At 38.9% G+C, this 14,801-nt stretch overlaps 1 protein-coding gene across 1 annotated transcript in view; it reads right to left on the reverse strand.

The window, feature by feature from the left end:
- The window catches only part of UXS1 (UDP-glucuronate decarboxylase 1), a 55,709-nt gene that overhangs the window by 1,352 nt on the left and 39,556 nt on the right, over positions 1 to 14,801 (reverse strand). Inside the window, exons 10-14 of the mRNA XM_064646375.1 lie at positions 10,061 to 10,180; positions 5,924 to 5,967; positions 4,867 to 4,927; positions 3,388 to 3,445; positions 865 to 968 (exon numbers count right to left, since the gene is read on the reverse strand). Of these exons, the coding sequence (XP_064502445.1) occupies positions 865 to 968; positions 3,388 to 3,445; positions 4,867 to 4,927; positions 5,924 to 5,967; positions 10,061 to 10,180 (387 nt within the window). The remainder of the gene's footprint in view (positions 1 to 864; positions 969 to 3,387; positions 3,446 to 4,866; positions 4,928 to 5,923; positions 5,968 to 10,060; positions 10,181 to 14,801) is intronic.

Genomic DNA, 14,801 nt, shown 5'->3' on the forward strand with positions numbered 1-14,801 from the left:
CATGCTTGCTGATACCATCCCCAATACAGGAGGATATAAACAGCAGCACAAAAAGCTGCTTGCCTTGCTGTACCAACACTGCACTGCTACTTCACAGTAAGTTTTGTTACTGGCTGTGCCAAACATAGAAGGCCAGAAGTACAAAAGTCAACTGTTTTAAACTTTTTGTGATTGCAACCCTTGCCATCATCCTTGTACTTTCAGGCATGGTCTATTAATATTGTGTGTCTCTGTGAATCCTTTCAGAAGAGTCTGGATCCACCTTTTTCCATAAGGTTTACATTTACTATGTAGGTTCACATATCCTGGAATGATTTTTGTCTGCAAAACAAACCACTGTGCTAGCTAGAATGGGGAGCTGGTTAAGAAAGTTACAGCTTTTCTGGGGACTAGGCAGACCTTACCTCCCCAAACCAACCAGCTCTTATCATCAGTGACAGGAATGAGGACTGCAGTAACAAGAGCAAACCCACTAGCTCTGGGTTTGGTAACATAGGTAAGTAACTATGTACCATGTATTTCAAAGGATAAAAGAAAGGTAAACATTTCATAATACACAAGTGAAAAAGTTAAAATGTGTATCCCAACAATGTTTTTTTTTCCTACTGAAGACTATTACAAATGCTAATGCTAATCTGCTCTTCTGGATGGCACAGGCCATACAATCTTACCAAGTAATTCCTGAATTGTGAGCTTGTGAGCTAGGGCAACAGATGAGGGACAGTCTTCTAAAAATCTGTCCAGGAGATTGTGTTAGGCAGATATTCTGATAAGGGAAATGTATCATTATCATGTAGCCCTCCCTCAGCCTCATCTGCCTCTCTGTGCTTTTGCACACAGCAACAGTAATTCATCTGTACATACCACAGGCTCCCAGCCAAGCAGTAACTTGGCTTTTCTGATGTCAGGTTTTCGTTTCTGAGGGTCATCTTGTGCTTCTGAGAGAAACTGGATTTCACTCCCACTGCCTATTAAACAAGAAACTGTGAATTAACATTTGCAATTCACTGTGCTTTGCATTTACATCTTGCCTATCAATTTCAGCAGTAGGTCTTTCTGCAGCTTTCTGCTTCATGATTCTATCACTGAGATGCTTTGCACAGACACAGCTGCACTGCAATGCAACAGCTGGGTGAACCACCTGTCCCACAGCAACGTGGATTCACAAAGCATTTCATAAAGACTTCAGCATGGATTCACAAAAATTAAGTTATGCTTGACCAGTCTAATAACCTCCTACGATGAAATGACTGCTTCAGTAGCAAAGGGCAGAGCAGTGGATATCATTTACCTTGACTTCAGGGAGGCTTTTGACACTGCCATAACATCCTCATTGAGGGCTGGATGAGCAGACAGTCAAGTGGACGGAAAACTGTCTGCACAGCCAGGCCCAGAGGGTCGTGATCAGTGGCACAAAGTCCAGTTAGAGATTGGAAACTAGTGGTGAACCCCAGGGGTCAACACTGGATTGACACTGATACACCAAGTACTGTGCTGCCATCCAGAGAGACCTCGAGAAAGGAGGCTGGAGAAAAGGCTGACAGAAACTTCATGAAGTTCAACAACAAGTGCAAAGTTTTGAATCTGGGGAGGTACAACCCAAGGCACCAGAACAGGATGGGTGCCAACTAGCCGGAAACCAGCTTGGCAGGAAACGCCGTGGGGGTCCTGGTGGACACAAAACTGAGTATGAGCCAGTCACGTGTGCTTGGCACAAAGAAGACAAATGGTACCCTGGGCTGCAGGAGGAAATGTGCTGTCAGCAGGAGGGAGATGATTTTTCCCACTATTCAGCACTGGTGAGATCCATATGGAAAGCTGGGTCCAGTTCTGGCTCCCCAGTACAAGAGAGACACAGACATATAGACAGAGTCCAACAAAGGGCCACAGAGATGACGAAAGGGACTGGAGCACCGCTTCTATCGGGAGGGGCTGCAAGAGCTGGGGCCCCTCAGCCTGGAGAAGAGAAGGCTCAGGGGAATTTCATCCCAGTGTGTAAATACCTGATGGGGGGCAGTAAAGAAGAGGGAGACAGGCTGTTTTCAGTGGTGCCCCGTGACAGGACCAGAGGCAGTGGTCACAAACTGAAACAGAAGGCTCTCTGTGAACATCAGGAAATACTGTTTTACTGTGAGGGTGACCCAGAACTGGCACAGATTGCCCAGGGAGGATGTGGAGCCTCCACCCATCTGAACATGGTCCTGGGCCACTGCAGTAGGCTGCCCTATCTGAGCAGAAGGGTTGGACCAAATGGCCTTCAGAGGTCCTTTCCAACCTCAACCACACTGTGATTCTGTCAGCACTTTGGCATTGCAAAAGAACTTCAGTTTCTCTTTGCCTATATTCTCCGATCTGATTTAAATAACCAACATAGCACTGGCTTTTCCTCATGACAATACATGGAAACAGAACAATTTCTCTAACCATATCTAGCAAATATTATACATGCCATGTTACTGTGGAATTTTATGGATGTAGAACTAAACTGCCTCTCTGGGTGGACTGGAACAGACCAAGGTGTTTGTGAAGAAACAGACAAATGGAGGTGATAATTAATCTATATACTTGATAGGTTTGGTGCTGTGATTTTTCAATTTCCTTCCTTGATCTGTGGATTCGCAGAAGTTTTCTGGAGGGAACAGTCCTCTCTTAGAAACACCAGATGCATCAGCTTCTGTACTGTATGTTTGAATTCAACTTTTTCACATCTATCAGAAGTACTTTTGGAATCTACAGACTAAAAACCTGTGGCTAATGGCAGCAGTATGTTTCATCTCATTGGGAAGCCATACTAGAAGATGAAGCACAACCATTTGCTTCCATTCCTGAGAGCTCTGATTTGTTACAGGTATCAGAACAAGAATGAGGAGGAAGCCACAGTGTTTTCTTTGCAGGTGCATCAGAATCACTGTTAAATCAGTGAAACGCAGAGAAAGACTGTTGCCACAGCAAGAGATTTTTAATGGTAGTTAATGGAGCAAAGCCTGCACAATCGTGAAGAACCACCTTGCTGAAGTATCCTTATTGCAGCTAAAGTGTTATGCAAGACATCTTTCATTCATGGGTTTTACATCTCACTTTTTGTGGCAAAACAAAGATAAAAAATTATCTAAACATTATACAAATTAATGGGTATAGATTGCAGATACACAGAAAATGTATCCATTCGACTCTTCATGCAATATTTTACATGCAACTGAGAGGATCTGGATTATCTTATTAATATTTAATTATATGTTCAGGATACAATTAAATGCCTTTGATAAAATTATTAAGAAATACAAAGACCAATTAAATTATCCACATTACACACATTAATCAAGCAATAATCATCTAACAACAATAAGTATTTCGTAAGCTTTACTAAGAATTACTTATCATACTCACCAACAAGTTTTTTAATTAACTGGGCAAACTCTAGGATAGTGTGCTCTTCTGGATTTCCCTACAAACAGAAGAGATATTCACTACAGTAACAATTAAACACCTTACAACATGCTAGACATGAGATGATTCTAGATGAGGCATGTTAAACTCTGAAAAAGCTAATTGTTAAGTTTTATTCCTACTTTGATGAAAAAAAAAAAGTAACTTTGACAAGCTCCATACACATTAGTAAAGTTACTCTCCGTTAATATTTACCTTGGTAATTCAGTCAATGGTATTTGTGCCTTGGTATTTGTCTTGGTAATAAGACAGTATGTATGGAGACGCCCTCAAAAAATCAGTCAGTAAAGAATGGGCAAATGCACCTCAATCACAGCAAAGGCATAGGTCACTCAGCAGCCCCCTCAACCACATTATCAGCTGGAATCTGCATCAAGGACTGAGCTGAGTTGAGGACAGATGATATAATGAAGAAGTATCCTAAATTCTCATTTCAGCCAAAGTTAGGAAACCAAACTAATTTAGCTGCAAACAATTGCTTCTGCATAGCTTACATATCAATGCATAAGGACTACTTGCTTTCCCATACAATATTCCTTTTCTTAACATTTTGTTAACCAGTTTGCACATGAACTCCTGATCAACATTTCAGAACAAAATACTGAAAACCTCCTGCTATTGCATTAGCTGACCTTCACCAGACCCATTTCCCACAATTCTTAGCTCTCCTTGTTTCAAAACTCTTCTTTACTACATCTCATTTCACCTAAAGCTGAACATTCAGATACATATAGATTTAAACATGGAGTTTTCTAGAGATAAAATTTCTATCAGAATCTGAATAGAAACATAGAAATTAACTCACGGCCACAGTAGAAAAGGAAAATCTAGTGAACAACTGCCTTGCAGAGCTAAATATCTGATTTGGGAAAAAGTTGGCATACACAGAAATGACCTGGCATATGCATCCTTTTTCTATTCTTATATCCACTGCTGAGAGCAGGGTGACAACAAATGGAACAGAACAAAAATCCAAGCAATTTTCTAATCAATATTAAAAAACTATATCATAAAATACTATTCCATTTTGCTCTAATCAAGGCTAGTATGAAGTGGTTTATAATTATTTAGATCTAAGTATTCCTTCAGTGCTTTTTTCCATTAAAACCATTCATTGATCATTTCCCTGTATTTTGCAGTAATTTCTTCCTTCGTATTCTAATTACATAAATCTTTTTGCTAAAACGAATTAAAAACTCCAGCAAGTTTACGTTGTTCTTGGAACTGTAAGATCCCAACATTTAGGGGCTTAATCTTATTTATAAATAGAATATATGGGAGAATACATTCTTCATAACGGAAAGACTTTTTTTTGCTCCATTTATTTTTTCTAGAAATCAGTATCAGTGACAAGGAGGAAAGTGGAGGTGATCTTGACCACTGCACAGTAACACAGCAGAGTGGAGCTCTCATACTCACCAAGTTGACAGGACTGCTGACATTGCTGTTCATCAATGCCACCAACCCATTTACAAGATCACTGAAAAAAAGGGAAGAACAGACTGAGAGAATTTCCACTTCTCTATAAATAATATTAGTGTCAAAAAGGAGAGCTGCCTCCTCAGAACTTCAGTAAAGCAGATCAGACAGCTGAGGAATGCAGTAATCATATTTACTTCAGTGGGTGCACGTTTACTCAAGCCTTTGTTACTACTAAATGAATAACGTTTCCTCTTTCCTCCAGCACTCAAGCATATTTAGAGGCAGACTTCCAACACACTTCAAACAGAATAGAGCAAGTTGCAATTCAGAGGCACATGACACCACCACCTGCTTTGCAGCCTGTTGTTTGAATTGTCTTTTCATTTTCAGAAATTCTTAAACCAAATTTCTTAACCCAAGTTTGTTAAAACCCAGTATTTTGGTGTTACCTTCCTCTAGCAAAATAACCCAAAGTTATTTTGGATTATCAGCAACAAACTTAGAAGTTTGGTCCTGACACAGAAACCCAGATCCCTTCCACTATGACTTATGATCAGGCTACTTTGACCTGATGGGGTTTCTGCAACATCTATTACCACTGTTATTACTTTCAGCAGAGGAAAAGAATATTTCTAAGTGGAGAATGATTAAAACAACCCAGTAGCCCAGTCTGGTTTTTTTCATTTTCTTTTTAGTTTTTTTCTTCTTGTGTGCACAGTTTGCACATCAACCACAGCAGTCCCAAAGACACAAGGTGGCAGCACTGCATTAAAATGCAAGGAGTGACAAACTGCTCAGCATTAAAAACTTGCCTATCTGTTACTTGCTGTGTCTTGAAGGGAAGAATGCATTAATATCTCAATTAAAAGTTCTAAACCAACTAATGTTTTATTTTTTCATACTTCTATAAATCTCTGTGTCTCTCTTCTGAAAGTAAAGCTGGCCTAAGAATGAACATAATCTTTTTGACTAAGATGAACACACATACAAAGCTGGCCAACCTCTGAGAACCATAAAGTACAGTAAATTATCAGCCAGTACAAACAAGGCTTACCTGACATACTGGAAGGCTCTTGTCTGTGTTCCAGGTCCATAGACCTAAAATCATACGGAAAATAGAAAAGTTACATAAACACAGAAGTCCTCTCTAGCTCAATTATCTTTTCCTTACCATTCTAGAAAAACGTCCCAAGAAGAAACACCTGAGACATAAGCTCAGTGTTCCAGAAATATAACAAATTGTGCTTGCAGAGCCTTTGGCAAAGTATCAGTTCTTTCAAGGTCATCTTCCTCTTGGATCTGTCTCCAGTAAACATATCCTTAGGCATTTTTTTAATCAAAACTCTGCATGAAGGAAACATTCTCAGGGGTGTAGGACAGAGTGATGCTTTGTCCTCTCCTGGAACACTGAAAGAGGGTTCAGCATGCACTCAGCCAGAAAAGAGCATCAAATATTTAAAGCAAACTTCACACTACTAAGATGCGGTTATGATGAGCAATTTTGATTCACTCGTTAACAACAGCCAGCTTCAGAGAGATCACTAAATGTCAGTGGTCTCTGAAAAATTTGTCAAGAGAAACAGCACTGTGTTTAAAGCAATCAGGCCAAAAAAAAAGTCATGTGGCTATAAATAGAATAATTTCTAGATTATATAACTCCCACAGTCACCTGCATAGATTTGTATCAAAAAAAAGAAAAAGTTTTCTCAGGTTATGTGCTGGTACTTTGGAACAAGTTGTTTAAGTTCAAATGGACAATAAAGTATACTTAAAGTGTACAGAATGGCATTTGATACCATTATTTTTTTCACAGTTTAACTGTGTGCAGCACTGAAATTCTGAAAGCTGCCAGTGGGCACATTTAAGTGGTAAAAACATTTCAGTTTTAACTGGTGACGCACACATCCTACCATCAACCTGCTACAACAGAAAGGCTTTCTGGAAGGACAGAATAGAAAGCATGCTTGTTTTCTGAGAGGACAGAAAGGACAGTACAATTGGTGTACAGGCCACCATCGGTCACTTGGTAAGCCTCGTGCTCTCTGAGGCTGACTCAGAGCCAGAAGGAATTCATATTTCAGTATGTAATGAGAAAGATCAGGTATCTAAGAGTTCACCAATAAATGATTTTGAGAGGAATGCACCAGGAGGGTACACTGACAGCATGATGGTTTCCCAAATAAATAGGAAGCAGATTTTATGTATTTGTTCCTCCTTGTTTACTTTTAGCTTGTGGGATAAGTTTTACAGAACAAAGTAATTTAAGAACTAAGTAATTTGTGTGTGATTTCTGCAAAGTCATTCGTGTGGCTATCTTTCCCACCTGCAGGCAGTGGCTGGAAAATACAATATAGTTTCCACCTTCCAATATGGTGGAATAATACCCCCCTTAATACCTCCCAATTTCTCCTAATAAATCCTTCCTTTACAATAATATAAAGCAACAATTGTCATGTTTGCATTGGCTATAACTCTACAAATTGATCAATTGATCAATTACTTTGAACTAAGAGACCAAACACATTTAGTTTCGAAAGAGGTCAACACGCTTGGTATTCCTTTCAGCCAAATTCTGTGATGATACAAGGGTGACATTTTTTTAGGTCTCAGCCACTACTTATTCCTCATAACTCATTTCATCTGACCTGGTCAGCTAAACAACTCTCTCCTTAGTTCTTTTCTCATATTAATTTTCAACATCAGCCACTTATTGTCTACAGAGCAGTGATGTTGGGCAAATATTCTAATTTAACCTCTATTACAAGTACATTCTTGCTAAACTTTACACAGTATAGCAGCTATAAAAATAAAATAAAAATAAAGCTTTCAGTACTCCCTCCCATAGAAAAGCACTGACTCCAGACTCCTCTTACTGATGTTCTGAAATATCCCATGGATTGTACGTTTCAAAGCAAGATAACTGCTTCATATTTAGTAAGGCTTCACAAAACTTCCAGTTAGTGTTCTTACTCTGCTCTTCTTATAAAAATTACAGTCCTACTGTCAATAAAAGTCGAGAAACTATGCAAGAACGAAAAAAAATTTGAGAGTCCAAAAATGGCACCTATATGCACTGGAGACCAAACCTAAAAAATGGGAGTACCTTCTGATCCTCTGTAAGCAGGGTAAATTTTCTGAGCATTTAGAGGCTCAGACTTTAATGCACAAAGAAGCCATCTTGGGAACATATGACACTGACAAGCCAGCATATGGTTACACTCATATTTTGATACAAGAAAGCCCTACAAGGATCAAAACAGTCAAAATGAGAAGCTCCATCCTCTTGTCTGCTTCTACTTGTTTAGTGTCTTGCAGGTTTGGGGAGATGCCTGGCTAAGAAAATTAAACTCTTTCTGCAGGAATTTAAGTGCCCTTATTTTATGTTTTGAATGGAAGAAAGCATTGAACCCACACAGTTGTGCAATTAGCCTACACAGAGCTGAAGAGACTCCTATCAGGGACTAGGAAAGCTGGGCTCACTGGTTTACTCAGCTACCTAAGACTAAGCCCTGACATCTGCAGTCTTAATGCTGACATATGACAGATTAAATGTCATATGCCCTAGTAAACACTGGCCATTAAGTCACAGTCAGCATCACACAATTGCTACCATACACTGAGCACTGACAGCGCTTTCTACAAAACTAGTAAATCTCTGCAGAAAAAGCAAATCTTTAGGAGAAGCGGTGAACACAGCATTACTACATGCTTGTTACTCTGAAATAACCACAAGCCTAAACCAGAAATTTAGAAATGGCTAGGAACAACAAAGTAGATTCATTACTGATGAGATTAAAAACAGTATCAAATTGCCTGTTATCACTCACTGAAAAAACAGCAAGCAAATTCTGACCTGCAGACAAGACCAATCTTTCAGAAGTTTCAGTGTACTTAAGTCAGATGATGTGCACTGCTTTGCAGAACATACAGAATTTGAACTTCTTTATTTTCCTTCTTCTGTAAAGAGTTCTGGATTTCACTCTGTCAGTAAGGTATCTACTACCCAACTTTTGCAGGGGATAGCCATACTTTGGCATATAATTTGAGAAAGATTAAAGTTAGGGGAGATCTACCACAGGACACCAAGCTTTATCTTGCTTGGGTATGACTTATTCCCTGGTCTATAATCTTCAACGCTCTGCCCAGTTTCAGATTTTGCTCTATAAGAATTACAGTAGTTGGAGTTGCCACAAAACTTTCATCCTTTTTCTTTTTGGATTGTCTGCTCCTTCTTAGAGAAATTCCTGACTGATCTATTTCATAATCTCCAATAGAACGAATGCTGTCTTAAACTCAAGATAGTTGCCCTGTGGAGGTACTTAGCAACACCTTTAGTTATTTGGCAGAAGCCATTGACTATGATTTCCTGGCACTTCACTCTTCTAACCTAAGCAATAGTAACAAATATTTGTATGACATTTCTGTTGTATGCCACATAAACTGTAAATGTTACCATAAACTCATAACTGATCTCAGATTCCAAACTACTTCTCCCTGTTTCAGGTCAGGCAGGGTCTGTACTGCTAAATTATCAGTAGCATCTTTGGCAGAGTATTGGCCTGTGCCAGCTCTGGCTCTCTCAGTGTTGTGACTTTGCTTAAGCATAATCAAGAGCCATTCACAGCAGTTGGATGTGGCAACTTTTGGCAGGAAAATGTAGCTGTATAGAAGTGGATCATGCCACAACAGTTTGTCAGTGGTAACAAAAACCAGACTTGGATGGCTTTATTTACTAATACGTGATGTAGCCTGAAGGCCTTTAACATTACAATACACATGGAAAATTTGGGCTGAACTCCAAGCTTGCAAAAAGACATTTAGATGCCTAGCTTCCAGAAAGGGTTTAGAATAAGTTCCTCTACAGGAATAAGTACCAAAACAGGATTCTGTAAGCCTTGCCATGCCATGTCCCCATATAAGAGTTGTGAGACAGATAAATATTCAAGTTCAGGATGACTACAATGCTTGTGCAGATTGCATCTGGTAGCCTTGTTTCTTTCTGGGAAAGGAACGTCAACACCATCAACAGAGCACATTTCACATACATAATTCTATACATTTGGTACACTGAAAGACTAAATTTTGGAGGGGTGGAACATCAGTGTTTTCTAAAATCTATCCTCGTTCACAGCACATGTGGACAGGATATAAAGATGAATGGTTCTTCCTATCAGCAAGAGTCATTACTTACTGTTAGTGGTTCTCCCTGGAGAGCTTGTAGGATAAAATTACTGACAACTCTTCCATCATTCATATGCATTCGAGGACCAAAGGTATTGAAAATTCTGGCAACCCTCACTTCAACTCCTTCCTGTAGGCAAAGAAAAAAGAATTCTTACTTCTTTAATAAATGTGTCTTTCTCCCTAAAAGTGAAAAATAACTCTTTCCTGTCCAAAAACTTTCTTAAGAATCCCTCTTTCAGCTTTAACATGCATTGTTTTCTAATCATGAAATACTTCTAATCCTGTTGAAAAAGGTAGTGCATACAGCAAGGTAATTTTACTAGTTCTCAGTATTTATAACGCAAATCTAAATCAGTGACAGAAGAGCTCAAGAATTCAGCACATGCATTTGCTTCCAAGAACTTGAAGATTTTTCAGTAATACCCTTCCAATAACAAGTTAGTTCACCTGGGCCTTACCTACTTTTTTTTGCACATATGAAGTCTCACAAACACCAGATATAGTACCAAGGTAGCACTTCCATAGATTATAAAAGTTGAATATGTCAGATAAGCATCATTAAGAAGGACATAAAATGAGTGTGTTTGTAACCACAGTCACAATGTTTCTTAGCACCCTTCTTATTAGGCTGTGTAAATGCATGCATTACAAGCCAAGTCTCTTAAATGGCTTGGTTTTTACCAAGAAACTTTTCTATCATTTCCAAAGTCCTTTCTACAGAATATTTTGCAAATCTTCAAAGCAAAATGCAACAAATATGTGAAATTTGAAACTTTCCGGATACAGCATTTTAACACTGAAAAGTAATCTCTCTCTAGATAGTATCTGTTTACTGACACATTCATTTGGACAAGCCACGGTTCATGATAAAGCCTACAAGAAGGACACTTGTCCCTTGTGACCTACAACACGCATTTGGCTACTGTTGTGTTCAGAGCAACATGGTATCCTGTAAGCAGACAGATGCCAAAGACTGACAGTCACATGTCAGGGAGGAAGATGCCAACTTCAGCATGAGCCTAAGCATCCTCTTCATATTACCTGGTCCTCCCACCTCCCAGGAAAAGACATCCTTGTATCAGTCACAGGAAATAATTTTTTGAAGCAAACTTTGTGCTGCTGATTCAACTTCATGTACAAGTGACACTTGAAGGAAAACGTGATCTTCTCTCTTGGGTCTCCAAGTGATTCATAAACAAATGAATCCTCAAAGATACTTTGTGAAAGCAATAGCATTAGCTTTTCACAGGTGAGAGTGAGAGGTAAAAAGCACACTTAACACTTCAGCTATTATTTGGTGTTGAGAAATTGGAAATACCAAGTAGTATAGCTAAAGCCCAACACCTCCCAGCATCGAGAAGGCCAAAGAACATTCAGTTCTGTTTAACTGCAGGTAAAGATTCATCTGTCATTATCAAATGTTGTTTACACTTGCAACTAAATTGTAATCTAACAGTAACCAGGGAGTTAACTTGTGCCACAGGAAAAGCTACAGTCCTTGCCACATAACAAGCTTGTATCCCCAACAGAGCCAAAAAACATAACCTCAAAACATCCACTTGGCGCTGCTGAAACCCTGAAAAGATCAGAAGTCCTTTTCCATGCAAAATGCACCAAGTTGGGAACATACTCTTTATTTCCTGTTAGCTAAAAAACTACAGCAGTGTAACACTTCAAACATATACTTCTAGCAGCATATTACAGAGCCATTCCGCAAACCCTCACTGTATCTGGAAAGACATACTGTGATAGAGTGGCTCCTCCTTTTGTTTTACCCAGCACTCTATCTTAAATAGGACACTGACTCCTTCAGGGAGGGATTGTATTTCATGTGGGCTTTCCAGATATTGCCACTAATAACAGGTATAGAAAATAAGGCACTTAGACACTAGTATTCAAGATAAAAATAACTCATTAAACAATGCTGATAAAAAAGGCTCTCTTGTTCTGCACAAGCTATAGTAGCAGCCTTGTTTTCCAGTATTGGCTGGAAACTACCAAAGGATGTAGAAAAGAAAAACAACACGTTCTCTATAGGCACTTACTCAGAGTCACAATTAATCCATTATTTCTGCTCCCTTCTATTTATTCTCCTCACTCCTCTGTAATGTTGTCTTTTAAAATCAGTATCTTTTTATTCATAGTGTCACCTGGCAAAGCTTTTCTCTGCAGCCTACTGCTTTGAAAAATCTATTTTCTATGCAGTTGAATTTTCATTTGTGCCTTTAAAACTGAGTTCTATCTTCTCAAAAGAAACTCTTGCACAGACAAAGAGATTTTGGAGCCAATTACTTAAAAATTGTCCTACGTTTCCTTTAGACGTTTGATGAACATCTCCTTTGCAGTGATCTTTTTAGTATGTTGAATAACTCTACTCCTTTTTGTATTAATTGCCTGTGAATACTTATACTATGTTCTTACCTATGTCCAGTCACTCTGAGTATTAACAACGTGTAACAATGACTACTTCCACAATATTCCCACTAGCAAAGTCACCCCTGGATGCAGCACTCCAGGTGGGGTCTCACCAGAGTGGAGTAGAGAGGCAATACATATACCAAAGGAAGACCTTAGTTGCATTCTGAAAACACTGAATATTTTGACAAATGGTGGTATGACCTTATCTAGTAAAACAGAAGTTCTGTGAAGGAGAAAAATCACTAGCTGTGCAATCATATCACTTCCATACCAAGTCACACACCTGTATACAAAGTTTATGCAAAAAAGCACTTCAGAAGAACAGTGAAGGATCGGCGAGTAACAAAGCTAAGAGTGCAGAATGAAGGAAGCAAATAGATTGACAACCTGTTTTTTATGAGAGTTTCAATAGTATGGCTTCCATCTGGTTAAGGCAGTTGAGTGAACTGAACAAGGCTTTCCAGGAGGGAGTGCTAGCAAGCACTGAAAAAGATGAAGAGAAGGGAATTCTGAAGAAGTTCGAATCAGAGGTCGCAACTCAGTTCTCAGAAGAACAGGGCAAGGAAACTTGAGAAAAGTTCCAGAAGCAAGCACCTCCACTCGCACTAAGGAGCAAGGCTGACCTGAGCTTCCATGTGAATCTATGAAGGAAGAGCTGCTCCCAGAAGCCTACACCAAATATCCTCTTAAACCACATGCTCGAGTGCCTCACAGTGGATGAGATGGACTTGTGTATGTGCTTTGAATTTGTGAGTGCTGCATTTCTGCAGCAAATATTTCACTCCTCACCTCTCCTTGCAATCAGATGCTTAAATATTCCTGAATGCTACTACTACCCTCTGACTCTTTGATAACTATATACTTCCGGGTTTGTTTAAAGACAGCAGTTGTAAACAGGAGAGAAACAGTTGTAAACAGTCAAGAAATGCTTTATTCATAGGGTCAAAAGAAGTGAACAAAAGAACACTGCCAGCAGAAAAGAGTGCACCAAAAAGGTCTTGGTCGGGACAGGCTACTGAGGAACTCTGATAACAGTGAATAGCCATCTTTGGGTAGATTCAAGAACTGCTCTGATTCAAACTGGCTGTCTGGAAGTATAAAGTAAAAGTTTAGTTGTCCTTCATATTTTTTTGGAAACACTATTAGGTATTTAAGGCATCTAGCAATGTGCGTAATGACGGACATCTTTGGAAGCCATAAAAAAATGCAAATTAAGTTTGCCCATTTCTTCTTTTTATTGAAGCTGGAAATATTTTAGCCTGAAATCCTGCAAATTCTACTGTTTTGGGCTATGTCACTCCTACTGAAAATCCTCTTAAAAGCACAATACCTACTTTCACAGAGGAAATCAGACCTTCCCACTAGCAAAAGGTAGTATTTCCTCCACCAGTAACGGCCTATCATTTAAACATTAACACCCCCCCACCAGCTCAACAGTGTTTCAGAATAAATCTGAACATGAGACAAGCTTGGGCAGACTTCACTAACCCATAATAAAGTACAAGAAATATATCACAGAGCTGCCCCTAGGACAGAGAGTTCATTTGCATCATGAGTTTTTACTTAATGCATGTGGGCACTGCAGTTCCACCTCACAAATCTTTATTATCCGTTGTAAATCCTGCATAAAATTTATGAAATGTTATCATGACTCTTCCTGTGGTTTTAAGATACAGCCCATGATTTTCAAAATTACCTCCAGTCTTGCCCTTCTAAAAGAATACTGCAGTGTGTACCACAAACCTGCAAAAAATTCAATACGCCATAGCACAAGAATTTCTCATAAAAACTGCAATCTTCTCCAACTGCAAATGGATTTCCAGACTGACGAGGAATATTCTGTTACAGTGAAATATCAAAGACGTCATCCTGAACAAGAGCAGTACCACCATATTGGACCTTAAATGATTTAAAATAGAACAGAGGAGACTGGAACCTCTGCCTTCTCTGTCTGGCAGAGGAGATTAGACAAAATTACTACAATCTCTGTGCTAAAATACCATCACTAAAGTCTTATCACTTCAGCTTGATTCTCTTTTCAAGGTTTTTAAAAGCACTTAGTATTTTATAATTTAAACGTTTAAAATTTTACAGAATTTTAATTTTAGAATACTATTTTTGATTTATACTTTTGTATATTAAGGCTGCAAATCAACAAGAAATACTGATACAAGTTTCTTTAGTGTGCCACATTTTCTACTTGAATATCCCCCAGAGATTTTGCTGAACCACAATTAAGCAAGATTCATATACAGGTAAAGAGTCAATGCTGTGTTAGTTTATGATGAGTTTCTATCTGTTGATTATGAAACTCAGGGAAACTGGCACGT

This window comes from Pseudopipra pipra, chromosome 2 (genome assembly GCF_036250125.1).
Source record: "Pseudopipra pipra isolate bDixPip1 chromosome 2, bDixPip1.hap1, whole genome shotgun sequence".
NCBI classification, from domain to species: domain Eukaryota; kingdom Metazoa; phylum Chordata; class Aves; order Passeriformes; family Pipridae; genus Pseudopipra; species Pseudopipra pipra.